This window comes from Podarcis filfolensis (assembly GCF_964270895.1).
Source record: "Podarcis filfolensis genome assembly, chromosome: 4".
In the NCBI taxonomy this organism is placed as follows: Eukaryota; Metazoa; Chordata; class Lepidosauria; order Squamata; family Lacertidae; genus Podarcis; species Podarcis filfolensis.
The window spans coordinates 38807531-38832990 of NC_139607.1; the positions used below are offsets into that span (position 1 = coordinate 38807531).

At 42.3% G+C, this 25460-nt stretch overlaps 4 protein-coding genes and 1 long non-coding RNA gene across 10 annotated transcripts in view; 3 read left to right on the top strand and 2 right to left on the bottom strand.

Moving 5' to 3' along the window:
* Positions 1-25460, top strand: part of OFD1 (OFD1 centriole and centriolar satellite protein) — a 321339-nt gene that overhangs the window by 258157 nt on the left and 37722 nt on the right. For 2 of the 4 annotated variants that reach the window (XR_014547734.1, XM_083612108.1), the window contains exon 1: positions 24016-24479. The exons of 1 other annotated variant lie outside the window; for it this stretch is intronic. The gene's annotated coding sequence lies outside the window, so the exon portion shown is untranslated. Of the gene's footprint in view, positions 1-24015; positions 24480-25460 lie in introns of those variants that run through there. One more of the 4 variants, XM_083612110.1, reaches the window with a different exon arrangement.
* Positions 909-4426, top strand: TCEANC (transcription elongation factor A N-terminal and central domain containing). The gene is made up of 2 exons (XM_083612176.1): positions 909-1025; positions 3024-4426. The coding sequence occupies exon 2, from the start codon at positions 3032-3034 to the stop codon at positions 4085-4087; it is 1056 nt and encodes a 351-aa protein (XP_083468302.1). The 5' UTR covers positions 909-1025; positions 3024-3031; the 3' UTR covers positions 4088-4426.
* Positions 4617-8120, bottom strand: LOC310761943. The gene is made up of 2 exons (XR_014547763.1): positions 7600-8120; positions 4617-7421 (listed from the first exon to the last, which is right to left on the bottom strand). It is a non-coding gene; the product is annotated as an uncharacterized lncRNA (long non-coding RNA).
* Positions 8533-15654, top strand: RAB9A (RAB9A, member RAS oncogene family). Of its 3 annotated transcripts, none has more exons than XM_083612203.1 (3): positions 8533-8680; positions 13457-13498; positions 14449-15654. In XM_083612203.1, exon 3 carries the CDS (start codon positions 14486-14488, stop codon positions 15089-15091), a length of 606 nt encoding a protein of 201 aa, XP_083468329.1. In that variant the 5' UTR covers positions 8533-8680; positions 13457-13498; positions 14449-14485; the 3' UTR covers positions 15092-15654. The 3 variants fall into 3 exon arrangements, with proteins under 3 accessions (XP_083468329.1, XP_083468330.1, XP_083468331.1); XM_083612204.1 differs by having other exon boundaries at positions 8534-8684; XM_083612205.1 differs by lacking the exon at positions 8533-8680 and adding an exon at positions 8819-8966.
* On the bottom strand, positions 14448-25197 carry TRAPPC2 (trafficking protein particle complex subunit 2). The gene is made up of 7 exons (XM_083612207.1): positions 25070-25197; positions 23873-24032; positions 23158-23266; positions 22620-22764; positions 21375-21460; positions 17601-19494; positions 14448-17143 (listed from the first exon to the last, which is right to left on the bottom strand). The coding sequence occupies exons 2-6, from the start codon at positions 23962-23964 to the stop codon at positions 19396-19398; spliced, it is 531 nt and encodes a 176-aa protein (XP_083468333.1). The 5' UTR covers positions 23965-24032; positions 25070-25197; the 3' UTR covers positions 14448-17143; positions 17601-19395.

A 25460-nucleotide genomic window follows, 5' to 3' on the forward strand; every position in this document is an offset into this window, starting at 1 on the left:
TTCAGACTTCGATCCTGCAGATGAAGGCATAAAACAGTTTTGTCTCTCGCGTGAATTTGCACTAGATCACTGCTATTGTAGTAAAAAAAGTTATTTCAATGTGGGTCTCTTTGCCTTTGGGAAACTTGGTTGGTATCCCCAATGAAGAAAGTAAGAAGTCTTTATTGCGATTGCTCAGAAAGTGAAACTTCCTTTAGCTTCATTTCTTAATGCAGCTTCAACTTTGCAGAAGTTTGCACTAAAAAAGTGAAGTTTGTACAATTTCCTAAACTGCAATGAAGAGGCCAATTGGTTGGGAAAGTAGTTGTATTTTACATAAGCCCTTCTGGCTTGCACTCTTTCTAAACACCTGAGGAATGAAATTATCATCCCTCTTTTATTGTCCATTCCTGGTCGCCCAGCCACTGCCATAGAGTCCTTTCTCTTGGCAGATCAAGATGACAGCAAAGGTTGCAAGGTTTTTAGCTGGGGCAATCAGAATAAGATCCAGTATTTGACTACTGATTCAAAACCCTAACATGTATTTTATATAATTGACTTTTTATTTCTGTTCTTTGTATATCGTGTTATTGTTTTATTGCTATGGCCGATGGCTGACGCAAATAAAGATTAATTCATCCATCCATCCATTACATAAGCCTCTTTGCGGTGGAGAGGAGAAGTACGGTCTGAGTCTGTATTTCTATCGTTAAGAGCAGCAAAAAAAAAACCTCCTTAATTGTGCTGTGCTTTTCGTGTTTCGACGTGTTGTGAAGTAACGTGTTGCGGCTTGCACGAGAATTGATGGCAGGGCAGATTGAGCTGTCACAACCCTCAGTATCTGGGCAAAGAGAGAGAGCGCCTGCGCGCCAATAAGAGTCCCTGTGCGCTTCGACAGCCTCACAACGGCGACCCGCGAAGTCCCAGGCGCGCCTCCTCGGCTGCAGAGGCTCCAGAGCCAAGAGCGGGAGCGCGCGCGCGCGCACCGTGCGTCCTTCCTCCAGAGGGGCGGGGCCGGGGAAGGCGGAGGAAGCTGCTCGGGCCAGGTAAGCGGAAAGCGCGCGCGCTGCTACGTGCGCTGCTGCGGGTGGGAGGTTTGCAACGCCTGTGTGTTGTGGGGTCTCCCTGTCCCCGCCCCCATCCCTCCTCCCTGGTGGAAGCTGCTCCGGCCCTTTGTGGATGCCACCTCGGAGGAATGTGGCCCGCCGAACAGAGGAAGCTGCCTTATACCGGGTCTGAGCATAGGCCCATGTAATTTTGTGTTGTCCGCACGGTTTGCAAGCAGCTGTCCAGGGTTTGGGTCTCTCTCCCAGGTTTGTGCTGAGGAGTGAGCCTGGGAATGGATCGTCTGCGTTCAGACGTCAGGGCTGTCACCTATTTTTGTTTTGTTTTCCCTGGCAGGCTAAAGTGGGCTTGCCAAGGAGTTGTTTGAGAGGCAGAACTTCCAATATCCCCCCCCCCTCCGAGCATGGAGATGCAATGGTTAAAATGACCAGAAGAAACAGAAATCAGGAAGACCAAAATGTTAATAAAGGAACTGGGAATATATATAACTTTTCTTAAAGACCACTGTAAACAGTTAAAATCGTTTGTAATATTGGAATATCACTTGTAGTTTAATGGTGAGTTTTGGATACAATGGAGAGATGAAAGATTTGGATTATTATAAAAGATGCAGGAGGAAATGATTAACAATAGGACTCACAAAGGGGAGGAGGAAAGTAAAATGGATCTTGGAATCTTGTTTTTATGTTGTATGTTGAATATGTGACTGTAAAATTTTAATCTGAAAAAACAAATAAATACGTTTAAAGAACTTCTAATATTTTTTCCCTGAGCATAGAGATACAGTGAGGGTGGAAGTTGCCACTGGTTGGCATTTGCCAACTAGTTTTCAGATGTTTGAAAGCTTCCCCGTAGAAGTGGGAAACTTTTTCTTTTCTTTTCTTTTCCAGCTTGAAGTTTTAAGTCTGTGTGGAAGTCACACGGACACTGAAGAAGCCTTTCCCCCTGTGGGTGTATGTGAATGAAAGAGTGAGTTATGGATGCTAATAAATTGTGGCGGAAGGTACTCTGCACATTCTTAAGGGCCCTTTCTGCTTCACATTACGCAAGCAGAGTATTGGCAGCAGGCTCTGCAGCTCTGCTTTTGCTTGCACACACCCAATCTGTTCCCTTCATTTGACACTGCAAGCCTTGCTTTCTGTACAAGGAGCAAATGAAGAACTGCAATCTTTGAAGAGGTTCTAAATGTGACACGACTCAAGAATCGCTATGTCTAAAAGTATTGAGGGACAAATGGTTTTCCTTTCAAGGATTGTCAGGCTTTTATTATGTTGGCAAATGGCTTTACGGTCATTCAGTTTCTTACATAGGTGGAGTTAATAATTCTGCAAACAGCATCTTGTAATAACTACCTGATAAAATGTAGGAGCCCTGGAATTCTATGTTTGTATAACTAGGATTCAGCACACCCTCGAATCACCGTTTGCTGGGTTTTTGTTGCCAAGCCCACTGTTTTTCTTCTTCCTATTAGCTGAACAGCTCCCATGAGATGCATTTTGCATTTGGTTGTGTTCTATGCTTGGTAGACAGTCTCTACTATGGCCTTATGAAAGCTGAAATACCTAGCACAGTATTCTGTGCTTAAAAGATATCATAGGGTACAATTATTAACACTTCAATTACATAATGTGCAGATGTTCTATGTTTACTTAAAGGTAAGCCCCAGTGAGCTCAGTGAGTGAATTCCCTAGTTAAGTGTGAATAAGATTACAAGCCCTTTTTATTTTATGTAGTTAAAAGGTTTGCACTCTGCATTTTTGCCCTTAAAGAGCCCCAGTGTGTTAATCACTATTGAAGGTGCAAACATTGCAATGACATTCGTATCTAGCGCTCTATGAAACATTTTATAGAATAGGTTTTGAGAAAGACCCTGTGTCATCAGAGAAATTATCTGAATCGGAGCTCTTCTGTTATACTTCTGCCCTTAATACAATTCTATAGTGGCTGTAGAAAAGATGAATCTGCTTCTTTCATTACAGGATCTGAAATGTCTTACAAAAAGGTTCTCATGACTAGAGCTGATTGTATAGAAAACCTGCTCTCTGAAAAAAAATACGAAGATATTGGAAGTCATCTTGCGTATCTTGAAACTGTTGATGTGACTGTAGACTGTCTCCAGGAAACAGATATTGCCAGAGCTGTCTTCAGAATCCTTAAGAACTGTCCCTCTGTGGTACTGAAAAATAAGGCAAAACATTTACTATCGAAGTGGAAAACACTTTATAAGCATCATTACAATCAATGCATACAAATTAAGCCAGTATTACCTGATAATGCAAAAGAAGATTCTGATCCCCTTAACGTAGTCCTGGCAGATGCAAACACTTCTGGAAAACTGAATCAGCATGCGATATTAGGCCCTGCCAGTTCCAAGAGTTGCCTGCTATCAGAAAACCATCCACAAGATACTCGAAGTAATGTGCAAGAAGACAATGCAATTCAGCCTGCACTTCAAGAGCACGTGAGTTCTGTTAGTGAAACAAGCCCATTGCAGGTTCATACTACAGCTATGAGATGCAAATGTATAGAGCTTCTTTATGAAGCTTTGATTGACTCAACAAGTAATGCAAGTGAAAAGCACCGCAAGATTGCTGAAGAAGTTGAACAACATATATTTGTACTTTATGCTAAAAACGACAGAAAATACAAAAACTGCGTCCGAAGCAAAGTTTCTAACTTGAAGAATCCAAAAAATGCTCACTTAAAACATAACCTGCTTCTAGGGACTTTGAATCCTAAGACATTTGCTGAGATGTCCACAATGGAAATGGCACATGATGAACTAAAGAAGCTCAGAGCTTTGTATACAGAATCATCTGTTCTGGAGCATCAGCTCCCTCAAAGCATCAGTGGGACACATACAGACAAAATAAAATGTAGACGCTGTGAAAAATTTGATTGCACTGTTACTGCAATTGCCAGGGGAGCTCTTTTCCTTCCTGGTTGGGTACGAAATGCAAATCCAGATGAACAAATGATGACTTATGTAATTTGTAATGAATGTGGAGAGCAGTGGTACCACAGCAGATGGATTTGTTTGTGATTATGCATCCTTTAATCCCTACGTCTTCAGAGGAGATATGAATATGAAATTACCAAAGTACAGCTATCTGAATAAGGAATATTTAAAGTGCTGTAATGCAATAAAAAGTGGATGAGCATTATGAAGTAAAATGATTATAAAGCTATTTGAGAGATCAAAGTTTAAGTTGCTTTAAACTATTTTTAATATTGTGTAATATTGTGTTTTAATATTAATGTTGTGTTTTAATTGTTGTAAAAAATAAATTGTTGTAAAAAGTAAACTGGAACCTTAGGGTGAAGGGCAGGTAAATAAATTGTAATAGTAAATATTATTAATAAATCAGAATATGACTCAGTACTCCCCACTTCTTAATTAAGACTGATGTCACTATAATAATTTTCAAGCATATACCGGTATTTGTTAAAACTTTTATCAAGACCGATTTTTAAAATCTGTACTCATTTTATGTAATACTGGACCAAAATACAGAAAGGAGTTTTATGAACTTTAGAAACACTAATTGAAATCCTAACCCCTTAGCTTTCCCCCCCATGGAGTGGTAGCTCAAAGATGCAAAATAGAATAAGAAGCATTTGGGAGCAGGGATGGCGTCCTTGCAATGTGGCATGACAAGGATCCTGTATTTTGCCAAAGTGGTGTGGTTGCCTTGACAATGGAGATATAACTTCCCCTTCATATCAGTTCAGACTGAGGACAAAGGAGTGGCTTTGTCATGTAGCCAGAGTTTTAAAGTTATGTTGTGCTTTCATGTTCATTACAGGATTGGTTGAGATCGCAATAAAGAAGGAAGCCTTTAAAGTGGTATGGAAAGATCAAAAGTGTAAAGGGAAAGCAAAAGGAGCCCTGAAACTTCTGAGTGTGGAAATTCAGCACAGCACTTATTTTACATATTGTCAAGCTCTTATCTTGAGCATTTGTACTTTTGTGACGGATCTGAGAGACAGATTAGAGATTTTGCTGGTATATCAACCATACCACTGTCCTTCAGTTTCCCTTCTAGAATTGGCGGAAGTAGTTTTGAGTATGGTGTTGGAAACTGCCAAAATTATTGTTATGGAGGATCTCGACATTCTCACTGAGACTGTCTTAGGACTTACTTCATGACCACTGTGACAATCATGGATGTATTTTAGCCTGTTATACACACTCAGCAGGGTGTACTTTGGAGTTCATGTTTTTCAACTGATCAAGTTTTTTGTAATTTGAAGGTGGAAGGGGGTTACTTTGAACCTATTGTCGAGGTCAGATCACTTCCTTGTGGGGCTTAGACTGGCCAACAAACCAGAATAAGAGACCATGATTTTAAGAGGTTAGCATGGCATGGTTGGTGCTATGATTCAGCATGATGACTCAATTTCATAGCTACAGCTCTTGCTCCACATTCAAAGTTGGCTGCACCATTAGGCAGGAGTGAATTTATTAAAAAAGGTAAAGGTAAAGGACCCCTCACAGTTAAGTCCAGTTGCAGATGACTCTGGGGTTGCAGCGCTCATCTTGCTTTACAGGCCGAGGGAGCTGACATTTGTCCGCAGACAGTTTTTCCGAGTCATGTGGCTAGCATGACTAAGACACTTCTGGCGAAACCAGAGCAGTGCATGGAAATGCCGTTTACCTTCCTGCCAGAGCAGTACCTATTTATCTACTTGCACTTTTGGCGTGCTTTCGAACTGCTAGGTTGGCAACGGGAGCTCACCCCATCGTGGGGATTCGAACCACCGACCTTCTGATCGGTAAGCCCAAGAGGCTCAGTGGTTTAGACCACAGCGCCACCTGCATCCCTTAAACAGAGTGCTTATAATGAAAAGTGGAAGGAGACAGTGTTAAGCTATAAGCTTTCTTGCAGGACCAGCATGGTGGATTTAGGGTACTGAAAGTGGTGCATTTGCAAGGGCTGGGGAGGAGGGCATCAAATGGCCTCGCACAGGGCAGCATATTACCAATGGATACCCCTTCCTAGACTTTTTAGCACCTGAGGTGAACCCACAAAATGCTGTGTCCCTCTTCCCACCAGGGAAGAAGGGATGAGTGAAGATCTACAACTGGCCTTTGACTAATTAAACAATCAATGGCCTTTTAAACAATGCATGGGTTTTAATGTTTTTGTTTGTTACTGTGTTATGCATTTTTGTGTTTTGGTATTGTAAACTGCCCTGATATCCTTAGATGAAGGGTGATATAGAAATCCAATAAATAATAAACAGGAACAAGGGAAGAATGAAGAGGTATATTGGAATATGCTGCCCCTATGGATCCTGCCATCTCACCTTGCCTCGTGGGTGGGCTGGCTCTGCATTCCTGTTATATAATAAGCAACAGAAGAGATGCTTTGTGTTTTAACCAATGATGTGTCTAAATGTTTTTTCTTTGTCACGGTTGCTCTTACCATCTGAACCATGCACCCGAGAAGCATATGCTTTTGTCCTGAACTATGGTTTTTCACATCATCTAACATTATTCCAGTGCTTAATCTTAGCAAAATAAATATGCACTGCTTAATATTCTCTAGCATGCTATGTCATGGAGCATAAGTGAATGTCCCAAATGTCTAACAAATGATGTTGCAAAGGGCATCTTATGTTCTTCAGAAAAAGGAACTGAGTGTCCTGTCCCTGATTCTTCTTCACAGCTCACTTACGCTCGTGCTGACTGGCATTCAACCTTCTGATGAATTATAATTACATGAAACAGCTGAATTACAATTCATCAAGAGGTTCAGTGCTGTGACTTGTGGACTGAATAAAGACGTTAGATTATCACACTGCATACGTTAATTTGTTTTCTAGTGCCAGGACATCTGTGTTAACAGTAACCTTTTTGTGTGAATGGCCAGTGTTAGAATCATAGAGTTGGAAAGGACCTTGCGGGCTGTCTAGTCCAGGGGTTGGCAAAGTTTGTGTGGCTTGGGCCGGTTCACGGTCCCTCAGACACAGCAGTGGGCCGGAGTGTGTGCATGCATGCACATGCAAATGCTATTTCCGGCGCAGAGGAGGCGTGCACAACTTCCCATTGGCTGCAGGAGTTCCGGTTTAGTGTGGCGCACAGGAGCTGACCGACCAGGTGGCAGGGGTCCCCAAGTGGGCGGTGGGGGTCCATGGGCCAGTGAAACGACCCCATGGGCCGCTTGTGGCCCATGGGCCTTAGGTTGCCGGCCCCTGGCCTAGTCCATTCCCCTGCAATGCAGGATACTTGACTAAAGAAGCCATGGCCATTCAACCTCTGCTTAAAACCTGACCTGATGTTAGTCACATAATTCCATATGTACTTTTCTGCATTTCATTTTCCTCTGACTTGACTGCTTACAATCCCTTTCCCTTTCTTTCCCTGTGTATACCTGCAACACTTTGGGATGACACTTTATATATTTGATGAAGTGGTCTGTAGTCCATGAAAGCTTCTGCTATAATAAATCGGTAGTCTCCACGGTGCCACAAAACCCTTTCAGCCATCTAGACATCATTATCACTATTTTGCAGATATGAACCTGAAATCAAAAGTGTGTTTTTACTTACTACTGCATATAAACGGTCATTAGCCTCTTGTAGTCATTATTTGAGGAAAGAAAATGTTAAGTCCATGTGAGTTCATTTAGGCTGCATCCCGTTCCCAATTAATGTTCAAATTCAGTTGCGCTAACTAGAATTAATTTATTTGAACTCAGTTGATGGGAATCCAATTGGACAATATGACTAGGTAAACAAAGGCTTTCATCGTCAATTTGTAGGCATCCTTCCAAGGCTCTGAATGTAAATGTGAAGGGCAAATATTTGTTGAATATTTGAAAACAGACTTGAGGAACCCCAGTGTTGCTTAATATTGTAAATAGATTATTCAGATACTGCAAACAGGTAATTGGCAACAGGTTGTTGTTGCTTTTAAAAAAAAAAAATCCACGGAAAGCAAAATCTGGAAAAATAGAGATAGGCAACTATGCCAAGTGAATGCCAAGTGGAGAAAAAAAATATTGCATGAGGAAACACCAGTCTCAGAATAAACACTCATCTGCAAGCAGCCAGAAAGGGGAAAAGTTGAGAGCTACCTTTGGGGGGAAACTTTGAATGAGTGATCTGATGGGAGATGAACCAGGTAAAACGGCAGTTGTTGACATCTAAACCGAGAGGAAGTCAACAGTGCCAACAACTGCATAACACTGAAGGTGGATGAGGACAGACAGAGGAGGCCTTTTTTCAGCCCCGCAGCTTATGGAAAAAGGGGCAGCCCAAAGCGCGCAGCCCATTTCAGGTGCCACAGACAACATTACGGATAAATATGTGGCTGCTGCTAAGTGGCATTTCCCGTGAAATGGTGACTCTACCCCGGGGTGGGGCGTGAGAAGCGGGGGGGGGGGAGGCCCCTCTCTCCCTAGCAACAGCCCCTCCCTAGCAACAGCCAGCCCGTCCGCTCCGGACGGAGTTGCGGCTGCCCTTCCCCTGGCGTCACGTGAACGCCAGGCCCCGCCCCCGTGGCGCAGCCTCCGCCATGTTGTTTTTTTCTCCTCCGAAGCGGCCCCTCCTCCACCACCCCTGGCACCTTTGCGAACGGCGGCTGCGGGTGACTCGGAGAGCCTCGTCCTCGGCCCTCGCCGCCTTCGTGGTAGGTAGGTGGGCGCGAGGGAGCACAGGGCACCTTTCCTCGGGGCGGCCGGCGAAAAGGAGGAGGAGGAGGAAGGCGGTCTCCGCTGGCTTTCGGGGGGACACGGGGGGCTTTACGGGACTGGGCTAGCAGCCGGCTCATGCCTTGCTTGCTGGGGAGGGATGCTATAGGGCTGCCCTGGTTCTGCTTCTTGGCTTTTGGGTGGCTGGGGTTTCCCCTTGTCGCAAAAAAGGCAGCCAGCGACTCTCCCATCCCCCCAAAAAACCCCGAGTGGTTGTTTTGCAGGGTAAGTAAGCCGAGTTTAAATCAGTTCCTCAGGCTACCCAGCCGTGCAATGGGTATATATGTTTCATTGATTTTAAGCCAGCGGTAGGACTGCGGTACTAGAGAGGGGGGCGTTGTTGTTTTGTGGGGTGGTGTCAGGGTCCACACCTTTCGCCATGGGCTCGTTTCCTGCGCAGTGACGAGAGAGGCTTTTCCCTATAGAGGTACTTCGTGAAACTTCCTCGGAGCAGGAGGAGGGGGGCTGGGGTCTCAGGCGGCTGATGCTGCCCGCCTGTTTTCCTGCCTGACTTGCAAAAGGTGGCGTGATTAAAGGTCCCGTGATGGAGAGGCAGGCGGCGGCGGTTCGCTTGAGAAATAGCTGCTCTTCTATACTTATCGGCTGGCACATGACCAGTTTCTCCCTTGGGCAGTTTCTCAGAACTGATTAAAGTCACTGGACTGCTCAAAGGACAGCTCCGCTTCTTATGTATGTCCCCTTTGTCTGCCTTCATTTTTCTGGCGCTTTTCATGTGGAAAATCCCCGTACCTTCCCATTTGAGGATGATGTATGATACTATTTACTTGGCTGCTCTTCTGGTTTTTTGTGAACAAACTCTTCCTACCTGTGCATGAAAACAAAGAGCTTTTGCTTTATGCTTATCCAGTGCCAATTGAGATGAAGTACTGGGTCTATCTAGCTGTGTGGCAAATAACTGCTGTAGGTTGGTTTAAAACTGTTAAGAATTTTTTGGTTGTTTCTGTCATATGGAAGAACAGGGAAATGTAGGATGTTTGTCCTTAGCAAGGATAAGAGTTTCGAAACATTTTTTTCCAGAACATTGCGTAAAAGTAATTCTTGATTGTGTTGGAAAGCCACTTGAATGAAGGTGAAACTGTGGTATGTAAAGGACTACCCTGAGTGCTACTTAACTTCAAAATTCTTCAAGACACAATGGTCTGACTTAAGTTTCTCTAGCCCTGTTTTCTGAGCCTGTAACCGAACAGCTCTGGTTTCCTTGTGTCCGAGTCATAGTTGTCCTAGGGTGAAGAAGCTTTGTAGATAAACTTCATTATGCCAAAACTTCCAGTGAAGGATATTATACTGTTTTCCTAGGCCGCCTAGTACATTACCTCACTTACCTACAGTTTAAAAGTACTTCCTTATACTTAAGCTAACCTTGCCTGTCTGCAATATTTTATGTCAACTTCTAAAAAAATCTCTGAAAAGATCAAGCTGCGGGGGTGGGGGAAGATCCCACTTTTAAAATGCACAAATCACTAATGCAGGGGGGAGGTGGGGTGTCAGGAGTCCGACAAACCTATTGCTAAAGTTGTGCCATACAACCAGGAGTGGGGAAATTGCAGGTGCTTGTTTTCTTGAACACATGACACTTAGTTCCTGCTGCTTAAAGAATGTTTATGTGTGTTTGCAGTATTCATTTGTGGATAGAATTAGTAGGTATTTGTTTAGTACATTTTTATCCTACCTTCATTTCATCATGGAACTTATGGTGTTTTACCATGGAGTTTCTAGGCACTGACCAGACCCAGACCTGCCTCGTATTTTTAAATTTTATCTTACATATTTAGAAATTGCCGCACAACCAGAAGCTATTGAAGTGGTGTACAATAAGATAAAGTGAGTTAAAATACAAAAGATAGGCTCCAAAAAGACTAAACCTAATTTTACAATTGTAGAATTAATATTCCATAAAATGACTGAGTCATTTGTGGGAAAACTTAAACTAAAACATCTTCAGTTCCCCCCCTAAATATCAAGATGTTAGGCCACTTTCAAATTTCAGATGGTTACTGATTCCACTGGGCTGGAGCTGCAACACCACAGTGTGAACAGGTCTGTGCCAGCCACTGTAATTTCACCAATATTTTTATTGGAAGCTCTGACTCGTGTAATTCAGTCATGAGGAGGGAAAAGGAATCTAATAGTAGGCTCAAAAGCTATTATAGATAAAATAGATTTGAAAAAAATGCTTAAGCCTTTTGGGAAGCTTTGAGGAACAGGTTCTCATGTGTATTGACTTAGTCCTATTTTCCAAGTCAGTGATTAAATAGCTTTAAATTCCTGTAATGTGTGCCGTTTGCTCTACACGTCTAGTGTGTGTTTATAGTAGTGTGTGTTTATAGCTGGCCATGGATTTTGTGATATGGTACAGCTAGTATATTGGGCCTTAACTTTCTAGTCCCTCTAACTAGTGCTTCTTGAATACACAGCTGTTCAGTTTTTAAGTTCCTTTGGAATAGCTTGATCCAGACAAGAGGGGGATGGTGATGGTGAATGGGGCCTTGTGATCTGATGAGGTAAAGTTACCGTACATGCTGCAGATAGGATTTTCTTATCTGTGAGAGACCAGGCTTACACCATGGGAGTCTGTAAATCCAGCTTTCTTCTCGAAGCATGACTGGACGGTTTCAATTAGTGCTATCAGATTTGCCTATCAAGAAAAACACATAAGCTATAATCCTGCACATGTATGACTTAAATTCCTCTTTAACTTCAGTGGGAACTTAGAAACCCAACAGACATCACTGTTTTAAATATTCCTATACACTCATGCGTGTTTCTAGCTTTATTTGGTATTAAATCAGACATTCATAAATAATTGGACCAAAACCCCAGATCTCATTTTAAAAAGAGTCCAGCACACCTGATAGCTGGTATTCTGAATTTCAAAGTAATCCTAACCCCTAGCTTTCAGTAGTCAAACATACTTGTTTACATACTTTACAGAACATCTGAAGTACTTTGACTGCCTTTAAAATAAATCTCATTTAACAAATAATTTGGTGCTACAGAATATATTGTTATAAGCCGAAATTACAAAGCACCCTTGAAGTGATTTGTAAGTAGTTAATTTTTTTTTTTTTACCTGGGGAAAAATAATATAGTGGGTTAAATTCCCCCAACACTGAATTACCTTTCACACCCCTGCAAAGTGCCTTTCTACTACTTCTTCATCTGGTTACTTGAACAAAGTTTGATAAGAGAAGCAATAAGGCTATAGACCTGAAACATGAACAGTCATACAGCCTAATCCTGTCAATGATTACTCAAGAAGTACTACAATTTTAATTAAACTGAGGCTGCAGTGCTGTGATTTGGTACAGCTTTCTTTTGGGTAGACATGTATAGATTTGTGTTTTTATTTCCAGGCATATAATCACTTGCATTAAAAAGGCATAAGAATTAGACTATAAAGAATAAAATGCTTGGAATAACATGAAAACCATTAGTTTCTTCAGAAAGGTAGAGTGCAATATTAAAAAAAATTCTACCTTTAAAGGTAAAAACATCAGGGTGGTTTACAAAACATTAAATGGCTAAATATATGCGAAATGCAGGTAGTTCAAATTATGGCATTAAAGTAACTTTGGAGGGGACAGTCTAATATATGTAAATCTGTTGATGCTTATGCTAAAATTCACATATTTGCAGTGTGGCATGTGCTTTAAGTGAAATTGTAGAGCAGGCGTGGGGCTCCAATAGTCTTCCAGTTGTATCAGTCCCCAAAACCATGGTCAGTGGTAGCAATGATGGGATCTGTAGTTGAGCAACTTCTGGAGGGCCAAAGTTTCCCCACCTGTTGTAGAGACTTGCTCGAACCTTTTTGGTTTATACTAAGAAGACACTGCTTCAGTTTGTGATTCTGTCCTGTATGTCCAGTCTTTTTCATATCTGCCTTGCCCAGCACAAGAGCTCAGTATCCGTGACTGGACTCCCAAAGCTGTTCAGTTTTGCCTGTGTAGTTGGCATTACTTATATTGCCAAAGTCAATTCTTAAAATAATGCGCCCACATTAATTTTTTTATAGAAAATGCACCTTTACATCTTTCTGTTCTGTTCTGCTCTGCTTCCCTCAAACCTCAACTTATTTGCATACAGTGAAAGCATACCTTGGTTTTCTGCTTCCTCTTTTCCATCTAGTTATTCTAAAAGCAGCACATGAACGTTTCACTTCCTCAAAAAAGGGGGGGTTAAGATTACCATGATTACACAATAACTTATTATTTGCCAAGTAATCTTAAGGGGGGGGGGTATATTCTGTGACCGAGCTACTGCCACTTCCTAAGCCCTGCTGGCTTGCTCTGGCCAGGGGGTTTGGGAGTTTGGCTTTTCTTGTTCTTTTCTAATTTTGACTTTTTAAAAAAAGTTTTCCTCCTAAAAACACAAATGGAAGGGGATATATAGGGCATGTTGATGGAATGAAGGCTTTTTGGATCCCTGCAGATCCAGGGGCTTTTATGATCTGCCCACTTTCAAGCTTTTACACCTCCAATGTTATACCTGTACCTGCTGAGCTTTCTGTGGGTGTACTAGGTGATCCTCCTGAGATGTAAGTGTTTTCCTGTCTGCAGGCCTCTCCACTGGTAAGAGTGGCACACTACATTTAAAGGCACCTTTGCTGGTGTACGGCCTTAGTAGTTGTTGGGGTTTTTTAAAGTGCATGGCTTTACTGTGTCTAAAAGTGAATACAATGTGTCTTTCTTTTACAGGTGTTGGATTACAATGACTGAACAGTAAGGGTAGCTTATTTGGTAAGTGTTTCATATGCTTGTAATATTAGATGTCTTCTGCATTTCTAAAATTTCAAGTAGAGGAAAGATCGAGGGGAGGAGGGTGTACCAGGAAATATGGCAGAGGTGGTTGCTTTGCAGAATACTGGTAAATCCCAGAAATTTCCCTTTAGACAGATGTTAGGAACTGTTCATATTACCACTGTTTTCTGAGATGCTTCATGAGGATGAGGTCAGTTTAAAAGCAGGATGGAGTTAGTTTAACAGTGGTCGTGGTGGTTGTACGATCTCTGGGTGGATGGAGAAGAGAGCAAGCCTGATCTTATACTGGCAGCCTGGCTGTTAGCATGCAGTCAGTTTGTACAGCATGATAATTTCTCATTCACAGAATGATTTTAGTTATAATTAAAATCAATCTACTCCTGCCAACCTAGCAGTTCGAAAGCACGTCAAAGTGCAAGTAGATAAATAGGGAAGGTAAACGGGCGGGAAGGTAAACGGCGTTTCCGTGTGCTGCTCTGGTTTGCCAGAAGCAGCCGAGTCATGCTGGCCACATGACCCGGAAGCTGTACGCCTGCTCCCTCGGCCAATAAAGCGAGATGAGCGCCACAACCCCAGAGTCAGCCACGATTGGACCTAATGGTCAGGGGTCCCTTTACCTTTACCATTTGTGACTAAACTTTAGAAAGCAACTAAAGTGCCCTTGATTTAATCGCTACCATTTACAGCAGGCCTTTAGCATATAGTAGAAGAGCTTTATCTGTCTATGTTGTTGCTTACAGTTATATTGCATTTTAATCTATCTGTTATTTTTGAACTGATTTTAATGGATGAATTTATGAATATTGCTAGCCTCGCCTCTTTTGTGAGGAAGGGCCAGTTATAATAAATAAGTAAATCCCATATCAAATAGATATTTGTGTAACAAGTTGGAATTTCTTTGTATGAACTGGATCTGTTCTATTTTGCAGAACTGGATATAAGAAAATTTCTGTTCTTGAAGCAACAATGTCAGCAAAATCAACGCTCCTTAAAGTAATCCTTCTTGGTGATGGAGGAGTGGGCAAGAGTTCGATTATGAACAGATACGTCACTAACAAGTTTGACACAGAGCTGTTCCACACAATAGGTGTCGAGTTTTTAAATAAAGACCTGGAAGTGGATGGACACTTTGTCACAATGCAGATATGGGACACGGCTGGTCAAGAGCGTTTTAGGAGCTTGCGGACTCCTTTCTATAGAGGTTCTGACTGCTGCCTTCTCACTTTCAGCGTAGATGACTCTCAGAGCTTCCAGAATCTGGGCAATTGGAAGAAAGAATTCATTTACTATGCAGATGTCAAAGAGCCTGAAACGTTTCCTTTTGTGATACTGGGAAACAAAGTTGATATTAGCGAGAGGCAAGTGTCTACAGAAGAAGTCCAGAACTGGTGCAGGAACAACGGCAACCATCCTTACTTTGAAACCAGTGCAAAAGATGCCATTAATGTTGCTGCAGCCTTTGAGGAAGCTGTTCGAAGAGTTCTTGCCACTGATGATAGGTCAGATCACTTGATTCAAACTGATACAGTAAACCTTCACCGGAAGCCCAAGCCTAGCTCTACATGCTGTTGACTATTTTGTTTTATTTTCCAGCCATATATAGTTCTAACTTAACTTGAAGTAATAATAGATCAAATATGATTCAGTGGGTGCCACTCTAATATATTAAAACTGTAACATTCTACTGCTTTATGTGTCGGCAGAGGAAAGCTTCTTTTCAATAAGTAGCCTGTTACTATGTTAGTGGAGTCTGACATCTGGGAAGGTACCAGCTGAAGAGTTGATTTAATTTAAATGTGTCATTTGAAAATTAATAAATTATATACTAAAACTTGAAAGTTCTAGAAGCACTACTTGGGAGGACTTGTTCTGAAATTCAGATGCAGAATAGATTTTTTTATATGTACATACATATTTTTATGAGATCACCAGCCCATGTTTTGCTTCACTAAAACCCTTTTTTCATAAAGCAGTAATGGTAGGTGATAGGGTCTTGTTCTAGTTCTCATCTTTAAAGTGATTTTTCTTTAAAAAAATCAAAGCTAATATAAATATTTTAAGGGCTTTTGCTATTTGCCTAGTGTCACTGAATTGCCTGTAGATTTTATGTTAGGAAATAAACCTGCATACATGGAGCCTGCCTGGTTGTGTCTTCCTGCCCCTTTCATCTGTAACTGATTTCTATAAGGTTGGAGAACATATCAAAAGTTTTCAAAAGAAGGGGCTTAATGTAGCTTCTCATTGATACTAAAATTTCCCTTTGGCATGGTTTTAATCTTAATTATGTATTGTCAATCTTAAATAGTTTTTATCCTGGCCCCAGTGGGCAGTTACTTGGATTGCAGGATTTAAGGTTTTGAGTGAGAAAGCATTCAATAATTTTTTGTAGCAACATTTTTAAAAGTTAGAGCTGCAGCCCTGTGCACACTTATCTTGAGAGTAATCTGTATTGGAAGCAATGTGACTTAACTCTGGATTCTGCTGCAAGTTGCTTCAGTATGAGAGATGGTTGAAAGGTTCACTGCCTCTGCCTTTCTCACTGAGCAGTTTTCCATGGCATTATCTTAAGCAGCTGAAGTATGTTTGAATACCACAATGTTTGATACGAGCGAAGCTGAACCTGTGCTCTCCAGAGGTTGTTGGACTACAACTCCCATCAGCCCTGCCCACACTGGCTGGGGCTGATGGGAGTTGAACTCAAACATCTGGAGAGCCAGATTCCCGACTCCTTTTGTTAGATTGCTTTTTGGATGGATAACATCCATTCTCAGGCAGATGTTGCAGCACAATGCAGCTCAATAAGTGCAAGAAAGGGCAGCTTGGACTTAGGATGAAAACTTTTCACTTGTTCCTCATGCCTTAGGCAAATCTTCTCATAAGCATTAAAAGAGCAGTTGCCTTCAACTGCTTGCTCGTGACTTCATACAAATTATTTGATTTTGATCTATGGGGCTTTCTGTACTTTGATCAACTGAAAATAGAGCTGTGGCTGGAGATTTAGGCCATGCTTAATGGGCAGCATAGAAAAGGGCATATGATCTGAACTACTCTCACACACATGCTAGACAAGTATGTGGCTGGATGGTTGAGTAGAGAAGATATTTTGCTTTACCACTTGTGTGTGGAAGCGCTATACTTTTTGCCGGATACTTGCTATGCAAGATGCCTTATTGCCATTAGCTTTGTGAAGTTATTAAAAATGAATTCTGTTTAAGGTGATAAACATCTCTGAGGGCCAATATGCTAATGTTATCAGTGAAAACAGAAACACAGCATAACTTGTGGGAGGGTGACACTTCCTCAGAAGGTTTCCTATCACCCACCCATCTGCCTAATATCAGTGCAGGAAGGATCCTACAGACCTTTGAGCTGCAGGTTGACAAGGAGCTCATATACTTATTCCAGTGAATATATTGTCAAACTACAAGTTTGTGGACACAAGGCAGAATTCAGCAGAGGGGGTGAAAACTAGAGTGTGTTGGTATATGGCTGGGTGGAAAAGGAAACCATCTCTTTATCAGTAAATATGACCTACAGGGCTTCATTACTGTTCAGACGTATTTTAGTGTTTAAACTCAAGAGCATAAGTAATGACATACTTTTGAAAAAAACATCGCTTTGTTGCTGTTGTTATTTAGTCGTGTCCGACTCTTCGTGACCCCATGGACCAAAGCATGCCAGGCACTTCTGTCTTCTACTGCCTCCCGCTGTTTGGTCAAACTCATGCTGGTAGCTTCGAGAACACTATCCAACCATCTTGTCCTCTGTCGTCCCCTTCTCCTTGTGCCCTCCATCTTTCCCAATATCAGGGTCTTTTCCAGGGAGTCTTCTCTTCTCATGAGGTGGCCAAAGTATTGGAGCCTCAGTTTCACGATCTGTCCTTCCAGTGAGCACTCAGGGCTGAGCACTCAGGGCTGATTTCCTTAAGAATGGAGAGGTTTGATCTTCTTGCAGTCCATGGGACTTTCAAGAGTCTCCTCCAGCACCATATTTCAAAAGCATCAATTCTTCGGCGATCAGCCTTCTTTATGGTCCAGCTCTCACTTCCATACATCACTACTGGGAAAACCATAGCTTTTACTATACGGACCTTTGTTGGCAAGGTGATGTCTCTGCTTTTTAAGATGCTGTCTAGGTTTGTTAAGTTTTACTCAACACAGACCTATTGAAATAATGGACCTATCTTATGTTCTATTAATTTCAGTGGGTCCACTCAAGAGTAAAACTTTGTTGAATACCACCCTCAGTCTTGTGCCCATTTATAATGGGCTGTGCCCCGTGCTGCCATTTTGCTTGCACAACAGACTCTTGCTTGTAAAACAGCAACTTTCTCCTCCCCTGAAGCCCCTCATGCATTCTCCAAAATTGATCCAGCAGATTGGTGGGTAGTGGGGAGAGGAAGCAGAAGTTCTGTTGCATGAGCAGAACACTGCCTGCAGAGTTTTGGGTGCCAGCCATAGTGTGTGTTCTTGAACAACACAATGTCACAGAATCCTTGGGCCAAATGGTTTTGTGACTTGTGTTACTGTAATTCAGAGAGCTCTGAAGTATTATGACTTGTGCTAGTTATCCAAGGCTTTTTCTACATATACTAAAGAAAAGAGACCTACATGGTTAAAGATGCAGCAGACTCTGTACTGCTGAATACTTCCTCCTGTTAAGTTACAACATACCCAGGGCAGCAGTTAATATCAGAATTGTTTAATGAACTGAAAGATTTAATGACCCATTCAGAGAGCATCAATGCATATAATATTATAAATTTACATTTTATTTGGAATGTTATTTCAGAATCTCTGCAAATGATTCAACAACATCACATGTGTTATCCTATCACTTCAGTATGTTTGTCGTGAAATGTAACCCCTCAGTAGGAATGTAGCACAATGAAGCTTCAATAGGCTTAAGCAAATTCTTAAGTAAAACATATAAATGGGTTATTTAATGTAAGGCTTTAGTGAGAGCCAGACTACCTATAGATATTTTTGGCTTTCTTCCTTACTCTTTTCCAGGCTAAGGCTATATGGCCTTTCATATACAGTACACATCACTGATGCCAAAGTTAGAGGATTAAGAATACAGGCTATTCAATCTACCTAGAATAGGACTGGATAGTGCTTAACTTGATTGGATTGTTCCCAATATAATAAGCGTATTATAGAAAACAAAGTAGTGGGATTTAGTTCTGACCTTTTAAATTTCAGTTAAGTTGCTTGGTGTTAATACTTTGAGTAAAAACTTGAGCAGCAAGTTACTACAAATAAGTTTTACAGGCAAAACACATCACCCTTTTTGCATCCTGTTGCTTCATTCACATGTGCACGTGATAATGAAGTTGCTTGTAAGCAAATAGCGTGTTTCTGCCCAACTATGTGCTCAATTATTCCAATAAAATGGTAGCAAGTTGAACTGAGGCGATTCACTTGTAACTATGTGTTTCGGGGTAGTTGTGTTTCTGTTCTGCTATCCACACCTTTTTCATTTCAACACACCATTCTGGTATCTGGTTAGTCTTAATACTTACATAGCCCTGAACTGAATGCTTTCACACTGATCAAAAAAATCCTGACGTCTGGCTTGCTTTAGTTATTAAAAAACAACAACTAGGTTCTTCATTTAACCTTTTGCCAAGCTAGTGGAGGTGCTGCTTTAAATATTCAATTTTTAAAATTAATTTTCATATATACAAATGTTTTACAACTAGAGTGATTACCTACAATTAATACATCTTTTAGGCTCCTGAAATTGGTTTTCATACAAGGTAATAGATAACCGTGAGTGTTTGTTGTTGTTGTTTTTTGATAGATTAGCCTTTATAGGTTCAGAAATGTCAGATATACAGCAGGCTATGTAGGTTCTAATACAGTTATAGTAACTCAACTTAAAAGATGCTTTTTCCCAAGAAACTGGACTTTTCTGTCAAATGCAGTTGATCGAATCTGAGAATTCTGTTCATAAAATGGATTCATCGCAAACTGAGGAAAGAAATTAACATAGTGAGAACGTATTAGTAATTAAGACATGCCAAAAAAGGTCTAGGCTGAACCACTTTGAGTGGCTCAGTTCACACATACAGCTAAGCCAAACTACAGCCACTTTGCTCCTCTGCCATTCCTGCTGCTGTGAGCTAGGCCATAGTTTGATTTAGTATGTTATCTGAATCCAGTCTTGTGATTTATCTTGCTCGAGACAAACTGCAAAGTATTGCTCTTTGCTTACAGCTCATGGTTTGTCTGGAGCAAGACAAACCATTAGCCCAGGTTTTGACATGCTATGCCAAACCATGGCTTAGCGCACAACAAGAGGAGAATGGTTTTTGTTTAGTGTTGCTTGTGAATCAGGTAAATATAACTATTCAGTTGATGAGGGTTTTTTTTAGAAAAGGAAAATTCAACACTGCATGAGGGTACTTCCTCTTCCAACTGAGTATCTCCAAAATCTTCACAGGATTCCCCAAACCCTGAGTATCTCCAAAATCTTCACAGGATCCCCCAAACCCTGAAGCAGATTTTGGTGTACACAGGGGCTAGTGAGAGAAGTCCCACTATGGAAGCAAAAGTCTCTACTACAGGTGGGCACAACTGTTATTTCCCACTATGATCAACCATCTCCAAATACTTTTTAGACAATAAGTTAATGTCAGGATCTACATGACTGTTCTAGCCATACGTAGCTGTCTGATACCGCCCTAGTTTGTACTTCATATTAAACCATAGTTTAAAACAAACTATGGTGTAATGTGAACACACAGCATGCTGCTACAGAGTTCTCCACTTCTCCCCTGCTTCTGTGCCACCATTGTGAAAAACTACAGGTTTGCTATGATATCTGAACCCAGGCCTGTTTCTTTCCAAACAAACCATGAGCACAATCTAAGTTTTTCAGCAGCACAGACTGGCATGGTGTGCATTCACAAGTCATAGTTTAATGCAATGTGCGAAGTGAGCTATCATATTCTTTCTGTCCTTGAATGAGGAGACAGGGCCACATTTCTTTGCTTCTTGTTCCTGAAAAGCAAAGTAAGTGCAGATCATTTGTTTCTACTGTGAAAACCTGGCAGGAAAGAAGGAGTGTGCATACAACTCCTTCCCTCCTATGACACATGTTGCTTCCTAGCATAAGTCACTGACTCATTTCAGAAGAGGTCCAGCTTGCCTTCCTGTATTGTCAACACAACTTGTTATACCTGTGCTGTGGAATCTCCATTTCCATCACTTTGGGGGTGGGACAGGGGGCAGTCCTTGTAACAAGTCCTTGTAAGTCTAAATATGTCATTCTTTATAATATAAACATGCTAAACAGCAATTTACACTTCCTTCTAAATGCGGTTCTGTTCATAAACTTGACAAGTAACTGCTAATTAACCTCCTCTAGGTAAAAATTGAATAAGATAGGGTGCCTTTTCCAGACCAAGATTCCCAATATTAATACTGCATAGCTTCCTATACAGTGGTACCAAGGTTTACGAACTTAATCCGTTCTGGAAGTCCATTCTTAAACCAAAACCGTTCTTAAACTGAGGTGCGCTTTCCCTAATGAGGCCTCCCGCTGCCGGTGCCCTTCCACCCTTCCATTCTTAGACAGGTAAAGTTTGCAAACCGGGACACTACTTCCGGTTTTGCAGAGTTCGTAAACCATATAGTTCGTAAACAGGGCTGTTCTTAAACCAAGGTACCGCTGTATTAGCACAGATAAGAGATGATCAGTGAGGGAAGACATAGTGCTCCCCAGCTGTTGCTAGGTTATAACTTGCATCATCCCTGACCATTAGCTGTGGTGTCTTGCACTAATGGGAGCTGTAGTTCAACAACAGCCAGAAGGCACAATGCTAGCTACCTCTATTATGGATACTTACCTTTATATACAAGTCATAGACATCACTAAAGAAGTTTTTGATTCCATCTTCTTGCCTTACATCATGAAGCATTATAAATCTCATATGTAGAACCAATTAAGAAAATAACCACTTTTTTAACACTAGGGGGTGCCTAGGGGTTTTACCAACCACCCTTCCTTTATCCCTGATCTTTTCCTTCCCCTCACAGCTTGCCCCAGTCACACCCTGTACTCCCTGTCACTTATTGGGGCACAAGGTATGTGTGGATAAACAGGAAGAAAGACCACCACTCCCACTCCTGCCAGTAGCCCTACCTGGGCTGCCACTCGCTTCTCTCAGGCATGCACACTAGGTTATCAGCATGAAGACAGACGAGTGCAAGTACAATATAGAGACAAGGGTACTAAGTCAGACTAGACCTGAGGGTCCCCTAATTTGATTCCTGAACTAAAAGGGAATTGCCTAGATTTGTGAAACAGATGGCAGACATAAGCCAAGTGCACCTTGTATGAGAGGGTCAAGATGGCCTAAGCATGTGAGCTATAACATTTGGAATTATGAAATCATACTTCCATTGGGTACAAATTGAAGGGCCGCTTGTGTGACCCAAAAGCAATGTTTAATCCTCTCCAGATGGCACAATGTATTTCAGTTCATAGTTGCCTCCCATTCTCAAATGAATACACTCTGGTTCTGCATTAGCTCAAAATGAATCATATCCATTTATCCCTTTTATTAACTACAGAACAACAAAAAATGCTCTATAACGGGTGGGGAACCTATTTTGACTACAGCCAATTCCTTATCATTATCTGCCTTACTTACTGGCTTAAAAGGGGAGCATGGGGAGACTCACAAAGCCTTTTCCAGGTCTCCTCTGCTTCCCCTTTAAGCCTCTGAAATCAGGGCCTGAAAGAGGGAGGGATGAAACTTGCAAAAGGCTTTAAGAGCCTCCAGAAGGCTCAAAGAGGGGTGTAGGAGCTGCCATAAAGTCTTTGCAAAAGGCTCTTTGAAGTATGGTAAATGAACGAGCTACTTCAAGGGACATTTTTGCACAAGGCTTTGATCCAAATTCAGTTGATGAGCAGGGATTAAATCCTGCTTTCTTGGCCGTGCCATCTTGTTCCCTACTGGGAACAGAATCCTGCAGCCAAGGTAGGACACCATCAGTGATGTCAGCTGATGGACATGGTTTGGAGAAATTGGACCCCTTGGCAGACCAAGACATGCCCACAGGTTGGAGGTTCCAGCAAAAAAGGATATGTCCTGCTGTGACAAAAGCAGAAACAAACCATTCATTAAACTTGTCCACAGTCTTCAGGTACATATTATTAGACAGCCACATGTTCTCATCTACTAGGTCAAGAGCAGCATGAGCTATGAACTGATTGAGATGGCGATGGTCATCCTGAAAAAAACAACAGAACTGAGTATGGCATAAAATAACTTTCTGTAATGCACTGCAAAACGTAATATACATTTGGCCAGTAATGCATCACATATACAGACAGTATTCTTTCTGCCTCCATAAAATGTTAACTCAGCGTATGACTGGATACTGAATCAGCCTGACTTGGGGGATGAAGTGGGGCTGGAGGGGAGGGAAGAGGGATGAATCAAGCATCAGTCAGATACATAGGCACTAGCCCTACATGAGGGCAGTAACATTTTCAGTGGCAGCAAATTTAATTAGAAACCAACTATTGGCATCAAATTAATACAGACCTTGAGCTATCAGCTTTCTGGACTTAGACATGCTCATGACTATGTAAAAATTCAGTATTTATACAAAAATTTGCACCTTAGACTCTACTTTACCAGCTGGTAGAAATTCCATTTCAAACACTGGATTATCATGGTGACCCACAATTACAAAGTAGAAGCTTCCAGACATGATGATGATATTCCTCCTGAAAAAGAGCATAGATCATAAAGCTGAAGTCTGAAAAAGAGCATAAATCATACAGCTGAAGACTCAAGCTGGTCTTCCTCTCCATTCTTCTTTCCTAAGTAGCTCTGCTTTCCTCTGGACCACACTAGTGAGGCCAAGAGTGGGGTCTTGTTGTATGGGGAAGCCCAGAACCTCTGTTCACACTGCCCAGGCTTGCGTCCTGGGGAGGTCACTTTAGTGCTGCAAACGCAGCAGTTAACTTCACCCCTGGAGGCACACTCCATTGTATCTCCAGGCAGACCGATACCAACAACAAAAAGAGAAGAGATTCTTGATTTCAGGGTCGTAGGTTCGAGCCCCACATTGGCCTAAAAGATTCCTGCAAATCACAGGGGCTAGACTAGATGACCCTCGTGGTCCTTTCCAACTATGCAATTATATGATTCTACCATCCTGGCAGACATTCAGGCCGCAGGGTGAGTGGGCATGAACCGCACAGAAACAACCTCAATGGGGAACCACCGGTGTCCCCCATTAATGCCTCTACCCTCGACCGTTCAGCGGCGACCAGTTTTACTATTTCCCAAGCAGACGTTTTAACAGGAGTAGGGAGAAGAGGTTTTACCTGAGGTCCAGAAAGCAGATACGGGGAGAAGAGAAAACAGAAGGCAGCAAGGCGCTCCTCCCAAAACATCCGGCGCAGAGTGATGTCGTCATAGAGACCACCCCTTTTATTGGTTGATTCTGATGGGCGGGTCTCTCAGCGGCGAGTTGTCGCGAGAGTTCTGCAATAGCGACGTGCTTGGCTGAGCGCTAGTAACCGCGGCAACGAGAGCCTCGAAGCGGCGGTTGGGAGCGACTGGCAGTTGGGAGTGGGGCGGGACCTTGAGAAGCGCGTCTGCGCGAGGCCGTTGGAAGAGGCTCTCGTCGCGCCTCAGAGGCGACTTCACGGCCGGCCGCTGCCTCCCTTTTTCTGCCCGTGTCAGAACTTCCCCGCTCTCCTCGCCACAAAATAGACCCTGAAACTCGGAAGGAGGAGCTGAGAAGGGCCCCGCCGCCTCGCCTCAGGAGTTGTGCCCGGTCGGCTTCCTGAAGCGCCTCTCCTTGACCAGAGAAGCGTAGCCGCTTCCTTTCGCGGCCGCCCTCGCGATACGACCAGGCGGGCGGGGAGCAGAGTTCGCTTCTCGAGGCCGGCCAGAAAGCAGGCGGGGAGCGAAAGGTCTAGCAAAGAGGTGGGCTAGTAGGAAGGGTCGTTTAAACAAAACAAAAAAGCGGAAGAGAATGTGCTCTGGACTGCGCGCAACTCGCATTGTTATTATTGGTATTATTTATAAGGTGTCTGAAGTTTCCTAGGGACTACAAAAAAGGTCGGGAGACTCAACCTGTAGACTAGCTTACCCCCTAGTTCGTTTCACAATTGAACAGACACCGTACAGTATTGGGGAATGGGTAGGAAACGGGAAAAACCCTGGCGTTGCCCACTGCTAACATGGGCTGTATTAAATTGGCTTGCATCTAGTAGTTAAATGAAATAGGCAGCTCGTATACTTGCAGCTGTGACAATAGCTCCTCCTCCAGGGCAAGAAGATGTATTTTCTTTCTCTTTCTTTCCCCACTTCCCATTTACCAGGGCACTGGATGGAGATAACAGGGAGGCAAACTTACAGGATGAGCTGTTTGACAGAGGCGCATATTGTCTCAGGAGGTAGTGGTGCATGCACACAGCCAGGACTTTTTTGGGGGGTGGGTGGGAAGGATTTATGTTAGGGGGCAGAACCAAGCTATCTATGATGTGATTGGTCAGTTAAGTATTTGTATTTACTTGATTTAGGGGTAGCAGCTGCCTCTCTTTGGCTACACCTATGTGGTGGTGAATTCTTGTAGGTGTTTAAGTAGAGATGGCTGTCACAGGTGTTGTAATCCTGATATGTTGTTGAGCAGGTCTAGGTGACATCTCAGATTCCTTTCAGTTCTGTTATTCTAGAACCTTAAAACAATTGTGTCACCACATACGTCAATTTTCTGTTGATTCTGAATGTTATGTATATTGTAATTTTTCACAGGTAGAACAATCTGAGTCGGCCCTGGGTCACAACAAATTCTCAATTTCACCCACAGGCTTGCCAACCAGGATGAAAAGCAGTGTTTAGAAACTGAGATATGAAAGCTAGGAGATAAATGGCACCTTAAACCTAGGTTATGGGCCCAACAAC